At 35.4% G+C, this 19,240-nt stretch overlaps 1 protein-coding gene across 1 annotated transcript in view; it reads right to left on the reverse strand.

Annotated features, from left to right (window-relative positions):
* WDR17 (WD repeat domain 17) overlaps nt 1–19,240 on the reverse strand; it is an 86,470-nt gene that overhangs the window by 41,776 nt on the left and 25,454 nt on the right. Inside the window, exons 5-11 of the mRNA XM_027122519.1 lie at nt 17,622–17,805; nt 13,342–13,572; nt 9,974–10,225; nt 7,991–8,113; nt 5,177–5,361; nt 4,409–4,577; nt 1,368–1,459 (exon numbers count right to left, since the gene is read on the reverse strand). Of these exons, the coding sequence (XP_026978320.1) occupies nt 1,368–1,459; nt 4,409–4,577; nt 5,177–5,361; nt 7,991–8,113; nt 9,974–10,225; nt 13,342–13,572; nt 17,622–17,805 (1,236 nt within the window). The remainder of the gene's footprint in view (nt 1–1,367; nt 1,460–4,408; nt 4,578–5,176; nt 5,362–7,990; nt 8,114–9,973; nt 10,226–13,341; nt 13,573–17,621; nt 17,806–19,240) is intronic.

Below are 19,240 nucleotides of genomic sequence, written 5' to 3' on the forward strand. Positions count from 1 at the left end.
ATGCTATTGGAGCTGGGAAAGACATAAATGGACGTAAGAGACGTCCCTGATGCTCAGGGCTGGGCTGCTGGAATCAGGCTGCACCTGCCGAGTGCTAATAGGAAGATACTTAGTTGACAGGACGCCAAGATGCTAGAAGAAGAAATCGACAGATTTGACATCCAAGGATAAGATTCTTGAATTAGGTCAAAAGTTGCTTTTCCAGGTTCATCTTTTCTTCTTATATCCTTACTTATTATGGGATATGCATCGTTCTGGTGATGGGGAGGGCAGAAGGCGGGCTGGGGGAGTGCTGAACTGAGAACATTGTTGTTAAGTAGAGAAAGGGAAGGATGACCTGTAGTCCTTTGCCAAAGTTTCCTCTTTTGAGAGCAGAATTGCACACTGGTGGTTGTTGAAGTTTCCCTACGGCTCTGCATTTGTCACATAACTTCCGTAACCCCTGGAAGATCAACGCTACTTGATTTTCAGAGAGAGAACAGTCTTTTGTATAAATGGTTTTAAAGCCTTGATATATAAATAATTATCAAGTAAGTTATATGTTTGATAAACTTCAACAGTAATCATTTGAAATGAATGAAATTTCAAGAAAGTGACAGACAATCCTAGATGCTGTTCACATTTCCCTCCATTCACAACTAACATACTGTAATGAGAGCATACGTATTTACAAAATATTAACAGAACTCAGGGAAATATGAGATGACAATTTAACTCCAAGCAGAAGGAAAAGTACAATCTGTGACACTACAAATAGGAAGAGAGGAGCTTTTGGAACTTGTCATGGAAAAATGGAATTTGAGACTTGGAAGGAAACCTAAGAAATTATATAATCCAACTTCACCATCTTATAAAATGAACAATCAGAAGAGATATGGGAACATAGGTACATGTATAACTGATTCACTTTGTTATAAAGCAGAAACTAACACACCATTGTAAAGCAATTATACTCCAATAAAGATGTTAAAAGATAAATAAATAAATGAACAATCAGCTTCAAGGCAATAAAATTATCCTCTCTATGTCAAGAGCTAATCAGTGACAAAATTGGGACTATAATTTGGGTCTTGTTCTGAGTTTAGTCTTTTTCCAACTTTTGAATATTTGCCTAGACAATTCTGTGGAAGGTGACCCAAAATTCCTTTGAACCTCTCATGCAACTCTAGGTGAATTTTTGTATCTCAGGCTCAGCTACATTTTTCAGAATTCATTTTAGCACGTGCATGTCCTCTTGGATTTTCTTTTAATTAAAAGACTACAATGCCACCTGGTGACTCACTAATAAATTAAGAGAGGAAAGCATTTAAAAAACGTGAAGCCATATAAGGCATTATGTTATTCGACTAGCAATAAATACATCTTACCTCATTAAATCGTTGTACGATTTTGCCCTTTTTAATATCCCAAATAAAAGCACCATTTCGAGAAGTTGCTCCAGCAATACAATTTAAATCACCTTAGGAAACAATTTGTTAGACATTATATGAAATGTTTGCCACAAATGTTAATTCTTTTCAAAAATGTAATTTTTGAAAAAGACTTGAGTTTGCAAAGTGGCTCTTTTTTTTAAATAATGAAAATTATCAAATGTATGCAAATATAGAAAGAACAGTATAATGCATGAATCCATCATACAATTTCAACAATTATCAAAATATGGTCAATCTTTTTTTCGTCTATAGCCCCCTACTGGATTTCTTTGGAGCAAATCTCTAACATTGTATCCTTGAGGATGGATGTCTAAAATACAGGAACTCTTTTATTAACATGACCAAACTACTACAATCACAAATAGAAAAATTATCAAAAATTCCTCAATATTATTACATATCCATTCGGTATTTACACTTTTCTGACCATCTAGTAATTTTTTTAATGGTTAGGAAAGTATTTCTCTAAGCAGGACACATGAAAAAATTCATTTTCTCCATCAAAGACATAAACAATGCTCTTTGTTTTTAAGAAGTTAAAAAAATCTGTTAAAATTGAACTGCAGCTAAGTTAGTAGCTGGTCTTGAATTTTTTGCAAGGCAGTCAAAGAAGAGGTTTGCTCCATTAGAAGAAAGAAATAGCTGTTATCCGTCTCCTAGGAGTAAAAATATGGAGGAACTATTTTGTGATAAATGACTATAAACACTAAAAGAAAAGCCCTCACCATTTTTTTCTAGGGTTTTCATTCTGCTACCCTTTTAGTGCTCTAAAATTATTGGGGGTAAGTTTCCATATTTATATGCACTTCTAAAAATTTCCCAGTGATATCTACTCTAAAAATAAAGGAAATTCTGCAATCATCTATAACCTACTCTACTTCCATCCAGTGTCAACCTTTGCTAATCTTTTAAGTTTCATCCATATTTACCTAACAATAGTGATTCATTAGTAATCACTTTGCAAAAAGTGGCAGAATTTCCATTTTACAACATTTTTATTTTCTTAAGGCAAATTCTCAATGTAGAGAGTGAAATAAGCTTGAAGTAAGATTGGGCCTTCTGTGTTATGATTTGAAACAATGGTTTTCACAGTCACAATTTCTATTCAAGCTTTAGGTTTGAGACTTGAACACGTTTTGTAGAAGAAAGAATGATCAGCTCGTTGCTGTTACAGTGTCACCGCACAGGTGGCCCAATTCCTGTATCTCAACCCAGCAGGCCCTGCTGTGACGATGCAAACTACCATGACTAAGAGCACAGGCTTCAACATCAAATTGACGAGGGTTCAAATCTTGACTCCACCACTACTCCCTATGTATATAATCTTGGGTAAGTTACTCAACCTCTCTGACCTCAGATCCTCTTAAATAAATGTTGGCTCTCACAATCGAAAGTAAAGTGAAGATGGAGGTAAAGAAGGGAGCAGAAAAGAGTGCTAGTTCTTTTTGTTCCTTACATCTTTTTTTTTTTTTTTTTTTTTTTTTTGCTGTATGTGGGCCTCTCACCGCTGCAGCCTCCCCCGTCGTGGAGTACAGGCTCCGGACGCACAGGCTCAGCGGCCATGGTTCACGGGCCCAGCCGCTCCGCGGCATGTGGGATCCTCCCGGACCGGGACACGAACCCGCGTCCCCTGCATCGGCAGGCAGACCCTCAACCACTGCGCCACCAGGGAAGCCCTGTTCCTTACTTATTAATTAGTGAAGTAACATTTTTTTCCAATTAGCTTTGGATCTATAATGGCACTAAGTATTTTCTGCTTCAGAGAACAGCTGCTGTCATTAAGACTTGGAAGTAAAACCTTCTTCTAGATCTTCTCACGGTAGGAGATAAGGGATACAAAAATAGTAGTTCTTTACCTTTTTTGTGTCATGGACTTCTCTGAAAATCTGATAGCTATGATAATCTTTGACAGATACAGGAACATGCACACATATGCTAAAAATTATGCATAAAATTCCAAGAGAATCCCAAATTCTCTGAAGACATCAAAACCCTGACAGCCCATATATTCAGGGCTAAAAATCTCTGTGCACAAGGAGATAAGCTAAAAAATAAGCTACATCTTGGTTATAAGTGGGTTTTAAATTAATATGTTAGTATTAGGACAAATAAGTAAAGCATTCTACATAGTTTATAAAGTGAAAAATTCATTTTAGGTGTGTAAAATTATTTATTACAGGAAGAAAATATTTGGGAAGAAAATGTCAGAGGTTTCATAGGACATCTCTTTTACGTACAGGAAGGTATAAAGGTAGCATCATTCTGAGATCAAAGAAAAGACCCTATTATAGCATAAAAGTTCTTCAATATTACAGAAGCGGAGTTTATATAGAATCACATGCTCACAATTAAACTGTGATGATATATAATCATTCATATTCACAAAACAGATGTATCAGAGAAAGACAGGTATTACAATTTTTAGAAAATACATGTTTTATTTTCATATATTTGATTCACATGAAAATTTTAAGGAAAACTTCTATAATGTGAAATACACTACACCTTCATAGGCACATCTATACAAATGGAGCTAAAACTAGATGCCTCAGTATCATTCTGATTTACTGTGGCTTTTCTTTATGACTATGTCATATAGAAGGGCCGAGAAAACAACGTGCTTGGGCAAGTAGTCTATTCTACAACCCACAAAAACCGCACCAACAACTATGTTGGTACTAATCTGCCTCCACAATCATTTGGAGTAAGATGACACTGTGAGGAAGAAGATAATACAAATGAAAATAAAAGTTAGGAAAGTCGGGCTTCCCTGGTGGCGCAGTGGTTGAGAGTCCGCCTGCCGATGCAGGGGACACGGGTTCGTGCCCCGGCCCCAGAAGATCCCACATGCCGTGGAGCGGCTGGGCCTGTGAGCCACGGCCGCTGAGCCTGCGTGTCCAGAGCCTGTGCTCCGCAACGGGAGAGGCCACAACAGTGAGAGGCCGCGTACCACAAAAAAATAAAATACTTCTTACCTGGAGCCCATGAAAGGGAATAAATAACCCCTTCATTCCCTGGGGAAGTGTACACTGCCGTCAGTGTGTTTATATCCCAGACTTTTATTGTGCCGTCAAAGGAAGCTGTTGCTAAAAGATTGGGATCATCAGGTTTGAATTTGCAGTCAAAGATAGTTTCCACATGACCCTAGGGATGCAGCATAAAAAACATAGAACAAACCCAGACAAAATGTGAGTCCTCAGCAGGGCGGTATTCTATTTTACACAGAGGCTTAAGGATCATGAGAACAGAAGTTCGTAGACTCATAGAATTATTATGACTCCATAATAGAAATAAATCTTAGAAAACACTTAATCCAAGCTTGCTCATTTCATGAATGAGAACAAGAAAGCTCAGAGTAACTGGCAGAGGTGGACTTCTCCTTCCTTCTGAAAGAATATTCTATTTCTCATTTTGCTTCCAAAATATACTACAACTATGTGATTTTCCACTACACAAAGGAGTAACGTAGCCCACACGATAACGGGAAAACTACCAAATGCAGAGTAATTCTGATAAGCTAAACAGACATTAATATTTAAAGAAGTTTAATGTTTATAATGTTTACAATTAAATAATTTTAATAGTTCTATACATTTTTCTAAAATGTTTCAATCAACCAAGATAAAGTCCTAATATATGATTCTCTATGAAAATAATTTTAGAATATCATCAATAATACAAAAATAAACATCATTTTATACACAAAATAAGTATTGTGTATAAAAGAATGACCACAGACATACCAAGTCCCTAAGAAAATCCCACTTCTTAGCTCCCATATCATAAAGTCCAACTCCACCATCCAAGAAACAGCACACTGCGTGACCAGGAGGAACAGAAAATGCTTGATTCTGTGTCAAAGTTGGGGGTGGTACTGCTTCACTCGTTGAGGATGTATAATGATTTTTGGTTGGGGACTGGACTGAAACTAGAAAAGAAAAAAATAAATAAACAAGTAAACATTTATGCCAGTATCTTCCCATAGGCTGGAATGAAGCCACAGGACTTAATTTACAAAGACGCTCTTTGTTTTCTTTTATCCAGAATTTATATCAGTAAACTCTTAAGCAATGATCAGATTTTCTGCCACAGGAGTACTTCAGCAGCATTGCCCATATTTATATATTTATATATACAAAATGGGATATTATTTTGAAAAGAGGTGTATAGAAGTGCAGGTGGTGCAAAATGAATGAAAATTAGTTTCTGAGGAATCACAATATGTGGTGCGTATTTGGTTTCTTATTGCCCCATAAATTAAAGCACAGCACGATTATTTCTGAATTAAAAGTTTCTTTCAAAGTGCTGATGTAATAGCTTACTTCTTCCTCTATACAAGCAAACACACAGGCACCTGAACTTTTTTCTTTTAAAACTAATAACTCTATTCCACTAATTTTCAATCCAATGAAAATAATTTTGTTTTTTCTTTTTTTTGCGGTACGCGGGCCTCTCACTGCTGTGCCCTCCCGTTGCGGAGCAACAGGCTCCGGACGCGCAGGCTCAGCGGCCATGGCTCACGGGCCCAGCCGCTCCACGGCATGTGGGATCTTCCCGGACCGGGACACGAACCCGTGTTCCCTCCATCGGCAGGCGGACTCTCAACCACTGCGCCACCAGGGAAGCCCGAAAATAATTATTTTTGAGATTATTTATAATTCACTTTAATTTAGCACCTAAATTAAGAATTACAACTGATATACATTTGCATCTTAATTTCTCTCTTCTTCCTCAATTTTTACTGTTCATACACTTTCAATTACATAAATGTCTCCTTGTTCAGTTATTTTCTTTGTATTCTTTATCACATATTTTGTCTTCTTTCAAAAAGCTTTTCCTTAGAACATAAATATACTCTTGTAAATATAATTCAAAATAATGATACCACCATAAATTATCACACCAATCTAGATTAATTACACACTGGAATATAAATATTTCCCAGTATATTATCTTTTTTGACTCAAATATAATAAAGTCTTTCTTATTGCATTCATTAGGATAATACTCATTTCTTAGAATCGGAGAACGACAGGCAGTCCAAACTAGAATGAACCATTAATAACAAAAGAAGCATTTGGTTCAATGAAATTTTGCTGAAAGTTTGGTTAAAATTAATATAATCCATGACTGTTTTCTAATATTTTAATTTGTTGATATTATAGGTGGTTTTGATACCCTTTATGCTCCTATCTATCCATAATTCATCTTTTTTTCAGAATTTGATGATTATGTCTACATTTAAAGTTTTTCATTTTTACATAAATTTTCTTACTCCACGCTTTCTGTTACATTAAAAAATTGGGAGAAAAAACTATCAACAACCTGAAAGGAATGACTCAAAAATGACAAGATCAGTATGTGCTTCTTTATATTTCCTGACTTTTCTCTAATGGGCCTGGACCACTTTTGCAATAAGAAAAATATAAGGAAGTAAAGAACCTATGATATTTCAGTCATCTTACGAGATGGGTGTTCACAGCAAATAAACAAAGAAAAAAATAGTTCCAAAAAATGCAGGATACGTAAACATATGCCAGTCCCCAGCATACTATCAATACTTCTCCAGTCCTAATGCTTCTAGACCCTCCAGTTCCCAGGATTTAGAAGTATTAGGAAAAGCTTAAATTTGTGAAAAGACTGGAGGTTCAAATACAGAGAGTTTCTACTACTTGCCATTGCCCACAAAATTAGATACTAAATTTGCTAACCAAAACAACATTATTTTGAACAGGCCTCACTAATTATTTAGTATATCATAGACAGCAGTGAGTAAGGAGGAATCAATAACTCTAGGTTGTTCAATCACTACTCTTTTCCCCAAGTTTTTTTATGATCCACACAGAAATAAAAGAAACACTACCAACCATGCAGAGTAACCACAGTTGACTTAAATAGGAAGTCAATTTCTTCTCCCTCATATTTAGGAAAAATTCTAATTCTAAACCTCCCCCCCCATACTCCAGATTTTTCTTTTGTACCTTAAATGTATTTTATAATTTTTTCTTAATCGTAGAAGTAATAAAAGGTAATTAGAAAAAAAACACAAAAATAAATGAAGAACATCTATAACACTAACTACTAATCCTGCAACAAACATGCAATACGTTCAAACATGGAATATATATTCTAGATCCTACATTTCCAATGTTTAGGTTATTTTAACTTTGTTATAAACCATATAGATTGTAAAAGAGCCACGTTTAAAACAAAGTCCCCTAGTTCAGACCAATTTTATTTAATCCCATCACTCTTGATATTTTTTATTTTCACCAATATCATTGTCTCATTTTCCCCATGTAGATTTGAAATTATCTTAATATCCTCACTTAATAGCATTTTTAAATGTAACTTTGCTCTAAATATTTTCAATTTAGCAATATTAGATATTGTGTGGCTTTGATGGTACCTTTAGCACGTATATTGTCAAAGGCTATTTTTTTAAATTTGCTTTTCAGTAGCAGTATTTGATACGTTTATATCATTATATCACTCATTTTATTGGATAGCAGCAAGTACGATATTTTAAAATATCCAATTTTGATATTTTTACTTACATTTCTTCCTTGGAGGAGAATTCAGTACATGTAAGCAGTGAAACCCTGTTTTCTTTAATTTAAAATTATCAACAGGTGTTGCTCTAGAAACATTCCAAACGCGCAAAACACCCACTTGAGAATCTAGTCAGATCAAGAAAAAAGCATTATATTAACAAATTTTATTTGAAACATAAAATGCCTAGATATAAAAGTAATAACAAAATTTCAACTTGCCAGATTTTTAGCACCACTTACTGACATTCTTCACACAGTAATATTATATCATAATACAAAGAAACAGCCGAAGTGATATTCATCCTTCCAATTTCAATTTGCCTTTTTTTTCCTGTTCCAAATCCCCTTCTCGGGTGAGAGACTGCCTGCCTTGGGAGCCTCCCCGACAAAGATCATTATGACAATGTGACCACAAAAAAGCACCCCAGGGACACACTTGCTCTAGGAAAGCCAGCCACAGAAAACTTTCCACCTCTACCATTAAGTAACCCTTCACCTTTCGAAATGCTTGTAAACTGCTTCCTTGCTCACTTGCAGCCAAACAAGGACTGCCTGAAGATTAATTAGAAAGCCCCCTCCTTCGAAAAGTCCTACCTTAATAAGCTACTCTGGAAAGAGTCTGGCAGTTCCTCAAATGATTAAACGCAGAGTCACCATGTGACCCAAAAATTGCACTCCTGCATATACACCCAACCGAATTACAGACATGTGTCCCCATAAAGCCTGCGCACAAATGTTCCCAGCAGCATTCATAACCACACAAAACCGGAAACAAGATAATGTCTATCAGCTGATAAATGGATAAACAAAACCTGGCATATCCGTACCATGGAATATTACTCATCTATAAAAAGGAATGAAGTACTCATCCATGCTACATCACGGATGAACCTTGAAAACTCTATGTTAAGTGAAAGAAGCCAGACATAAAAGGCCACATGTTGAATGACTCTGCTTCTATGAAACGTCCGGAACAAGCAAATCCACCAAAAGAGAAAGTAGATTCGTGGTTTACGTACACACAGGAGTGACTAAGGGGTGTGGAGGGCGTAATAAAGAGTGACTTGCGGATGGGTCCAGGGCTTATTAGGGGGATGAGGAAACGCTCTGGAGTTAAATGATGCTAATGGTCGCAGAACTCTGTGAACACAGAGACCACTACACTGTACACCTTAAGTGTACACGGTGAGTTTTTATGGTATGTGAATCTCAGCTCAATAATAATGATAATAATAATAGGTATATTATTATTAATATATATCTATCATTAATTATATCCTGTGAAATTAAAGGCAATGAAGGTACATCAATAAGAATCCATCTACTTCTATGTGCAGTTTAAGTGCTTAAAGAAGTAAAGACTTCTTTAAAAATGTTGAAAAGGTAAAGACTCTTTGTCTTTCATTTTACACTTAGCAAATATGGGAAGTATTTATACAGTAGCTGAAAGTGCTGTCTCTTCAGAGACCTCTCTCTCTCTGAAGCTAAGTAAACGGTAAGAGTCATTTAATTCCTAATTTCTATTTTAAATTCCCCACCTTCCCATCCCCCATCACTTCTTAGTTTTGCTAATTCTCTTATGATTAGGAAATCATGACTGTCAAAATCCTCAGTGAGGCTAACAGACTCCTCATCCAGACAGACTGTTTTTCTAGCCAGTATTTTTACTGTCACCCTGCCATGGCTGAAAGTGAACTGCCTTTGTCTTTTGTATACACACAAACACAGACATGCACACATGTGTGTACATATATAACATATCCCAATGTTACCAGAAACCTGGAAAACCGGGCCTTCCTTTCATTTTTATTTGTCATTGTATTAATGATGCACTGTATAAATAAAAGTAAACGAGCTATTTACTATAATAATAATGTTTGAGATATTAATAAGTTTTACACAAAATTAACCAATAAAAGTACAATCTCCCTGATTCAGTTAAAGAATATACACATATTTAAACCTCTGGGAGTAGGGTAAAGTTACCTCCAGTTATAAACATGCCAGGAGCACCGGGAACCCAGGCCAAGCACTGCACAGAAGCTACTGCACTGGGAAAATTAAATGTTGTTATGCAACAAAGTGATTCTGAATCTACTAGGCGAATTCCACGATGCAAATTAGCCACTAGGAGGTAATCAGTAGACAGTGGGTCCCATTCCAGGGCTGTAACGGGATCCTCTTCGTCGGTCCCTTCAAGAGATTCAGGTCTCAGAACATGTTTCTGACTTTTACTACCTATTAAAATGTAAAGAGCATGATTTTAAACAAAATTTCCAAAATAAGATTAATCATTGAGATGACATGAACTTCCTCCTTGCATACCACTGATCTCTGAGGGTCCTGGGAATACAAGTCTGGCATTTTTATGCAGAAGTCATAACTGACAAGGGAATGCAGGGGAATTAGAGTTTGCCCTAAGGATGAAAGTCGTACTGGACTGCTTTGCCTTGGCAATCCCCAGTACCCTGCATGTTTTTCTATTTGTTACTGAAAAGCTGTAAGAAAAAGACGTAGGAAAATAATATACATCATCTTGTCATCAACTACAATTTCACTGAGTTACAACAGCATAGGGATAGGGAAGTGTTTACCGAAGGGAAGAACAACGCGTTCTGACTAAAAGCACAGACTTTGGAGGGCTGCCTGGGTCCAGATCCTAGTCCCAAGATACTTAATCTCTGTGTGCTCAGTTTTTTATTTTACAGTGGAGAACATAACGATACCAGAGTTTGTTTGTTTGTTCAAGAGTAAACGAGTTAGTTGCTTGAAGTGCTTCAAACAGTGGGGCATACGATAAACAGCATACCAATGTTTACTGTCATCCGTCCTCATTCATCCTATCACTTGTCATATCATAATTCACTCCTGGCTACCAGAACAAAGAGGCAGCCAGAAAAACAGGGAGATGAAACAAGTGAGATTAAGTGAAGAAAAGGATCAGCAAACAATCCTCTTATTTCTTCCAAAATATATACACGCTGGCGATACGGAAAAAAAGGCCTTTGCTAACGCACCAATGGGGACTCCAATTAAACAGTTCTCTCGTTCACAAAAGAAAGGCAGTGAAACACTAAGTTTACAGATTACAACCTTAACAGAAGTACCAATTATTCCTAAGTACTGTAAACGTTGAAGAAGTGTCTATTTTAAAAATAACACTATTGAAAGATACCATAGCTCTTCCTGCAATGTCTTCGTTACATACTGTTTTTCAATGTATCAGATTATAAAAGCAGAAAAAATAGATCTCCTTGTATATATAAGACATTTGTAAAGTTAACTGAAAAATCTTATAGTTTCTGGCTTGAGGTTAATTCGTCAGAACATATTCTTTCAATATAATGGTATTCTTAGGTAGGGAGTGTTTTATTTAGATATTTTGCAGATATAATCACAGAAGGTGCATGTGAAGCTTCTCTTATTTGACTTTATCAAACTTTTGCAATAACCATCAAGAAAAGTTTGCTTGCTTCTTCTTTCCCAAAATAAGCATCTTTAAAGTTGCTATTTGATAAAATAAACAGTAATGAATATTAATATAGTTGATCATTACAAATCACAGAGAGGTAGAAAAATGATTAACCTAAGTTAATCAGCTATTTAAGTAATTATTAGGTATTTGAATGTGCCCGTTAGTATCTATGGTTATTAAAAATATTCCAGGGCTTCCCTGGTGGCGCAGTGGTTGAGAGTCCGCCTGCCGATGCAGGGGATGTGGGTTCGTGCCCTGGTCCGGGAAGATCCCACATGCCGCGGAGCAGCTGGGCCCGTCAGCCATGGCCGCTGAGCCTGCGCGTCCGGAGCCTGTGCTCTGCAGTGAGAGAGGCCACAGCAGTGAGAGGCCTGTGTACCGCAAAAAAAAAAAAAAAAAAAAATGTATTTAAAATAAAATGGTCCGATGGATAAAGAAGATGTGGCACACACATACAATGGAATATTACTCAGCCATAAAAAGAAACGAAATTGAGTTATTTGTAGTGAGGTGGATGGACCTAGAGTCTGTCATACAGAGTGATGTAAGTCAGAAAGAGAAAAACAAATACCGTATGCTAACACATATATATGGAATCTAAAAGAAAAAAATAACGGTCATGAAGAACCTAGGGGTAAGACAGGAATAAAGACACAGACCTACTAGAGCATGGATTTGAGGATACGGGGAGGGGGAAGGGTAAGCTGGGACAAAGTGAGAGACTGTCATGGACATATGTACACTACCAAGCGTAAAATAGATAGCTAGTGGGAAGCAGCTGCAGAGCACAGGGAGATCAGCTCGGTGCCTTGTGACCACCTAGAGGGGTGGGATAGGGAGGGTGTGAGGGAGGGAGACGCAAGAGGGAAGAGATATGGGAACATATGTATGTGTATAACTGATTCACTTTGTTATAAAGCAGAAATTAACACACCATTGTAAAGCAATTATACTCCAATAAAGGTGTTAAAAAAATAAAAAAAATAGTGTTAAAAAATTAAAAAATAAAATAAAATGGCCTGACTTTACCAATAATTTATATAGCTTTTTTTTTAACATTAGAAAGATCATTCCCTAAGGAAAGAAAAGATTTATTTGGATGTTCACTGTTCTGTTCAATTTCTTCTTTCTTCTATTAATTTCAGATAAATTGAATGTAATACGCCTTGTGAAAGTAGTTATTCTAATCCTGAAGCAGCACTTTCATCCATCTACCTAGTGAACCAGGAGTCACATCCATCAACAGATACCAATGGCTAAAAGCACGTTTTTCAAATGTCAGCAGTGCTGACTTATAAGTGGAGAACTGTTCATCTAATTTTTCAATTTTTTATTATATATTTTGTTATTGTTTAAATTTTAAAAATAAACATAAACTAATTTCTCAGACCTTTCCACTGAGCCATGTTAATTAACTAATAGAGCTACAGGGAGTTATTGTTCCTTTTTATCCAAGTTCAAACTCTTTGCTAAGGAGCTGTGACAACTAAATGGTATTTTACAAGCAGGTGCGAAAATATTTTTGAGTAGTATTAGTAAGTTATTATATAATCCAGCTGTAGGTCCTTTGTCATTCAGGCCATTTTCTTAATAAATACGCAGAATGAAACAACTGACTTTAAAAAGTAAAAATGCAGGACAAATGCCTGACAGGGGTTAACTCAAAGTAAAATCCGCAGAGCTGAGTTAAATGTACTACGATGACTTACCAATAAGATTTACTTCCAAAGGTTATTTGGAATTGGCATAGTGCTGGATAATATTTGCACAACTATTATTTAAAAATTAAAATACTGTTAACTTTCTATGCTGTGTAAGTAAGAAATTATATATGCTGAGAAAAATAAAATTTAAGAGACCTGACTAGTAAAATTCTTACCTGGTTGAAAAATTGATAGACTTCCATCAATATGACCAAAGACAACTTTCCCCTTTTTCTGGGTATGCCATCTGAATATACAGATATCAGACAGGAAGCTATGGGCTTCTCTGTGCACAGTCACGCCACTGTCCGGTCCTGAGATGGTCCAGATGAACAGTGGGCCTCTCTGGGAAGCAAACGCCACTGCGTCATCTGCATTCCAGCACCAGCTGAGAGAGGCAGGCGTCCCTGGAATAAATTAAATACAGATACACAGTAGAGAAACATGGCATAAGATCGTACCGTTAAATGTGATTTGCCTCCTACCTTTCTACAACAACTAAAATACAAGACTGGGTTCATTATTAAAAAATATTACCTTCTTACTTGGAAATTTGATTTATAAAGTAACCCTAAAGGCTGCAGGGAACATATGCAGGGTACTTCTATGATGAAAAAGTACCTAGTTTCTGGTTTGAAACTACTAATATGATCATATGCTTCACATACTCAAAGAAATGTATAGAGTTCTTTCTTTCTTTCAGAAAACTATATATTAAAGCAATAAATTCTTACTGAGTTTTTGTGTATAAGACCTGCTTTAGGCGTTCTAGGTATACAAGTTAATATAGGAGACAATTCCTGCTTTAAAGGATCTTAAGTATAAATTGGGGAGATGATTACAATTATGAAAAGTTGCATGCTACTATAAGGATTTTTTTTTTTTTTTTTTTTTGCGGTACGTGGGCCTCTCATTGTTGTGGCCTCTCCCGCTGCAGAGCACAGGCTCCAGACGCGCAGGCTCAGCGGCCATGGCTCACGGGCCCAGCCGCTCCGCGGCATGTGGGATCTTCCCAGACTGGGGCACGAACCTGTGTCTCCTGCATCGGCAGGCGGACTCTCAACCACTGCGCCACCAGGGAAGCCCCTATAAGGATTTAATAACAACAAAATTAACACTACAAACTACTTCTTATCAGGAGTTGGATTTAAGTCTTGGTTTTGCCTCGGATGATCTAAACAAGCCACTTTACCTCTGTAAACCTGTTTCCTCACATAAAAGAGACATGACTAAAAATAGCTGACCACCTGTTTCACATGAAAGTTAGGGCAAGAAAAAATAATGGTGTATGTAAAAATCCTTTTTAAACTAAAAGACAAAATACAAAAGTTAACTGTTAGTCTCCTGTTATTGTGATCAAATAAATAATAGATGAAATAAATGTTATGGTAAATTTATGACTCAGGAGACAGGCTGTGAATCTCCCGACATAGAATCGGAATCATCAAACTGAATATGCATATCAGATCGTGTGGAGTTAGGGCCCAGGAATCTATTTCTAACAAGGTTCTCCAAATGATTTTTATGTGTATAAGGGTTTGTGACCGTTTGGGCTACTGCCCTGGAAAGAAACTGGATTTGAATTACACCTTGAAGGAACAGCGGAGTTTCAATACGTGGGTCAAGACGTATTTCCCGGGAAGAGGAAACGCTATGAACAAAGACACAGGGTTGAAAGTTGTTCATTGACCGTAAATTCAGTTTGTGTCAGCAGCCTACAATGTGCCAAGAGGCAGAAGCTAAAGCTGATTCACTTGGTTATAAAGCAGAAACGAACACCCCACTGTAAAGCAGTTATACTCCAATAAAGATGTTTAAAAAAAAAAAGAGAGAGAAAGGAAACTGTTTCAGGGCTTGACATACAATGGGAACTCCATAAATACTCACTGAATGAATGAATGAGTACACAAATAAGGCCAATAAAAAAGCTGTTTGGTTTTTGGATACATTAACAGAAGTAGAATTTCCCCAATAAGGGATAAGACATGCTGTATGGGTCAAACCACCACAGCCCACTTGAAGGAAGCCACTGGAATGATGGCTCTCGGAATGTGTGTTTTGAGAAGCACAGCAAGGAAGAGAAAGGACCAGAAACGATGTCCTGTAGTTATAATAGAAAACACTGCTATACTGGCTTGTCACACGCAAGCACTTCTAAGAGCTCTACAAATATCCACTCATTGAATTCTCCCAACAATATTCTGAGATAGGCAGGTAGTATTATTCTCCACTGTTAACAGTTTTTTTTTTTTTTTTTCTGAAAGTGTATTATTAAGTGTGACATTTTTCAGGTTGGTGACAATTTTTTAACCTTTTACATTTAAACAAAGTAATACTCATTTTCTTTTAAGTGACTTTTTTAATATTAAGAACAAAGAATGATGAAGTAAAAAGAATACAGAGGCATGTTCAAGTTCAACAGCCGGATGTGGAAGTTCTAATATTTATTTTTTTTTAAGTTGACAATGCAAACTTCTACTTTGTTTAAACTGGATTCTGAAAAGAAAAAAGGAGTCTAAGCCTTTTCAAAGGGGATTATTTTAAATAAAAATGACCAAAAATATTCATAATTTTTGCAAATAAAATATCAAAACTTTCAATCTTCAAATTAAGATCTTTGAAAACATAAGGAATTTACCCTAAAATTTTTCAGAAAAAATATATTAAATTGATCAAAATTGTTACCACAATTATTTAATCATTCTACACATGTTAATGAAAAAGTCTTATTTAATTGCATATTCAGTGGCAAAGGAAGCTATGGTGCACACAGTTGATGAACAAAAATCTCTTCCACAATGAATGGATGTGATGCATATGGTGTTTGATGACAAATCAGTGGACAAACTAGGTAATGATACCATAATATGCTGTCTAATCTGTCCTTATGCATAACATTTAGAAAATGTTATTATGCAGTTACAGTCTAGTATAGATTTTGTGCGACAACTTTATAAGCACAATGGCATTGCATAACATTTTTAGTTTATGGCGCATAAAATATGGAAAGAATTTTAAGGAGTATTTATTGTGTTATTTAAAATTAATCTCACACAAAGCTGTATTTAAAGTAGTGGGAAAGTGCACTGTTGATCAATATAAACAATACTGGTAAAACCGTAGGATCTGTGATTGGTGGAGAAAGGGCTATGACCAGAAAAGCTTGAAATCTTGATTGAGGCTATTAATCACTGTTTATACACCACAAAGCTTTGTACCAAACCTAATTTGGCTTTTTCTCATTGGAGTAGTGAAAACCTTAAGGAAAACCGTTACTTACATTAATGGAAGCTCACTGAATAGATGACTTTTAAAAAGATTTTGCTCGGACATTGAAGCAAACTACTCACTGTCTAATACTGAAATTCATTGGTCGCTGCAAGTGAAGATAATAAGCAGCGTATATGAACTTGGGAAGGAGATGCTCATTTTCCTAGCTGAAAATATTTGGTAAATATTTTTTAGGACAAAAGTTACATAACAAAATTGGTGTGTTTTTCGGGTGTTTTCAGCATTCCTAACGACCTAACTTTGAAAAGACAAGGGAAAAGCCATACTCAATCTATGTCGAACATATCCAAAGGTTCCAAAAGGCATCATTACTGTTATATTGGAAGCAAGATTTAAATACAATTGCCTATGACTTCTCAATATTGTTGTTACACACTGAAAAGAATATTATAAAGAAACTCTGTGAAAAGTAAAGTTTGTGACACTGTCACATCTCAGTTTACTATCTCAAAGTTACAACCAGTATTTTTTAGAGAAAAGGCTGAATATGGAAAATATATCCAGCAGTAGCTTTCAAAAACATAATCGGTAATGGAGCTACACTCAGCACTCAAAAAGAGAACTGAATTATTATGACATTTAACACAGAAAAATGATTATTTAACTTCATCATCATTATGGGGTAAGATGCTAGGTAGAAAGAAAGTAATGATATTATGCCATTCACAAAGATCTATCTGCATAAACTAGAACTTTCTACTTTGACCTAAAAATATAGGAAAAAGTCAACTCAGCAGAGCAGTGACTACATGCGTCATACTGTCTTTGTATGTTTCAAGCAAGGCCAATTGTCTCATTGAGAAAATAGTATCTAATTATTATTTTTATGTTTATTTTGGAATTTTTAATATTATATTTAAATATTAATAAAGTTATTTGGTGTTGACTATGTTTTTTAATTGATCAGTGTACTAAGTCTGATAATTTCATGAAATTTTGTTTCAGTTTTGTACACATGCACATACACAATAATGAGTCATGATGTGAAATGTGTTTCTTATATAGATTACCATTAGAAAGCTTGAAAAACACTACTTTAAAACTTGAGCTGATTGAAATAAAATATTTTGCTTATTGAAATAATAGAAAAAAAACTGAGGTATAATTCACATGTAACATTCTATTTATTTTCATTCAATAAAATAAATCCCAGTTATAGGTATACCTTTCGTATTGTCGAGTTTAGCAATGACTTTTTGTTCTGCAACATTCCAAATGATCACTAAATTATCGGTACTGCCACTTGCAAACAGATCAGGGTTATGTGGACACCAAGAGATAGCTGTGATTGTTTTTTTATGTTCAGACATAATTGCGTGAAGTTTGAATTCATTATAACGGTGATCCAACTAAAAAATATATAAATAAAACATGTCAGTGCTTCTTTCTTTGTAATACACTTTCCATTAATCATCACATTATTTTTTAAAAGCTACATACATGAAAATTAGTACACCCAATAACAAGATATGAACATAATTCAAGCCTTGGTCTACTTTCAAGTGAATTCAAATGTATTCAATGTGAAAGAAATCATTTTTCAAAAAAATAAAAGAGAATTGAAATTAAACATACCAATTTTAAAAAGAAGTAACAATAAATGTACATTTAAATATGCATAATAATTCAGAGACTTATTTTCCATAGCTCTATTTATGAGGGAAAAACACCTTGTTCTTAAAATATTTTTTCTGCAAATTTTTAACTTATATTTGAGTCAAAAAAATGTAGGTTAAATAAGCCAGCTGCTCATTACTACATTATTAAGATGTCCAAAGTTTGCAGAGCAATGGTATCATTTGGACCTGTTTTATGTTATTGCTTTTTGGAAGGGGCATTATGTTGTGTTTTTATACGTAAGTGGACAAAAGGAATAGCCTAGTTTTCCTATTTTCTTTGTAAATGTGCCATTAATTAGTGGATCAATTCATCTTTCTATCAGTTTTACCATGTTTGAGATGTATATACTGTATACGTCATTTTGTTGAACCTGGTTTTTCCCTTTAACACATAACAAACCTTTCACAGTGTTACATAAGAGTTACTCAAATCATTGTCATATTAACTATTAACTACACCAACCTTTCTTTAACCGTATACTTGCAGTAAAATCCTAACTGCTAACTGTCACCCAAGTTTGTTTGTATTAACTTCTAAATCAGGGTAATTTTTAGTTTGTTTTAGTCTTTAATAACACGCAAACTTTCTTCATAGGTTTTTTAGATTAATACTTTTAGCTTAATCTTCCTAAGTATTCAAGTCATAAAATGTCATCATTAAACAAGATATATGCAAACATTAAAAAAATTCAGTTTCGCCTTCATCCACTTTCTTACCTTCCTGACTCCTCAGAGGAATAGTTTTCCCTGCCTGATAAATTCTTCTTCTTTAGGAGGAAGTAAAAGACAAGACAATAGGGACCAAAGATTAAGGGAGAAATTTCTTAAGAGGAAGCTTAGCAACACACACAGGGTGGTAAAGAGGTAGATGGCAAAAAAAAAAAAAAAAAAAAAAAAGAGGTAGATGGCAGAACAAAAGGGGCATTTAGAAGGCTTGCTCCTGTCTTCTGGGGAACGGGAAGTGAAAAAAAGATGTGAGTTACATTGAAATTGCATTTTGATTGCTAGATATTTCCTCAATCTTGAGAAATGGACTACATAAAATCTTAGCATTGTGGAAACTTAATTGGTTTATAGATGAATGCTATTATTTCTTAAATTTTCAATAAACTACAACACTATTAGCAATTTAAAGGAATTTTTACTCCAGGATAAAGCAATAATT

Source organism: Aethalodelphis obliquidens, unplaced genomic scaffold, assembly GCF_003676395.1.
Source record: "Aethalodelphis obliquidens isolate GAN/ISIS:26980383/991018 unplaced genomic scaffold, ASM367639v1 scaffold25, whole genome shotgun sequence".
Taxonomy (NCBI): Eukaryota; Metazoa; Chordata; class Mammalia; order Artiodactyla; family Delphinidae; genus Aethalodelphis; species Aethalodelphis obliquidens.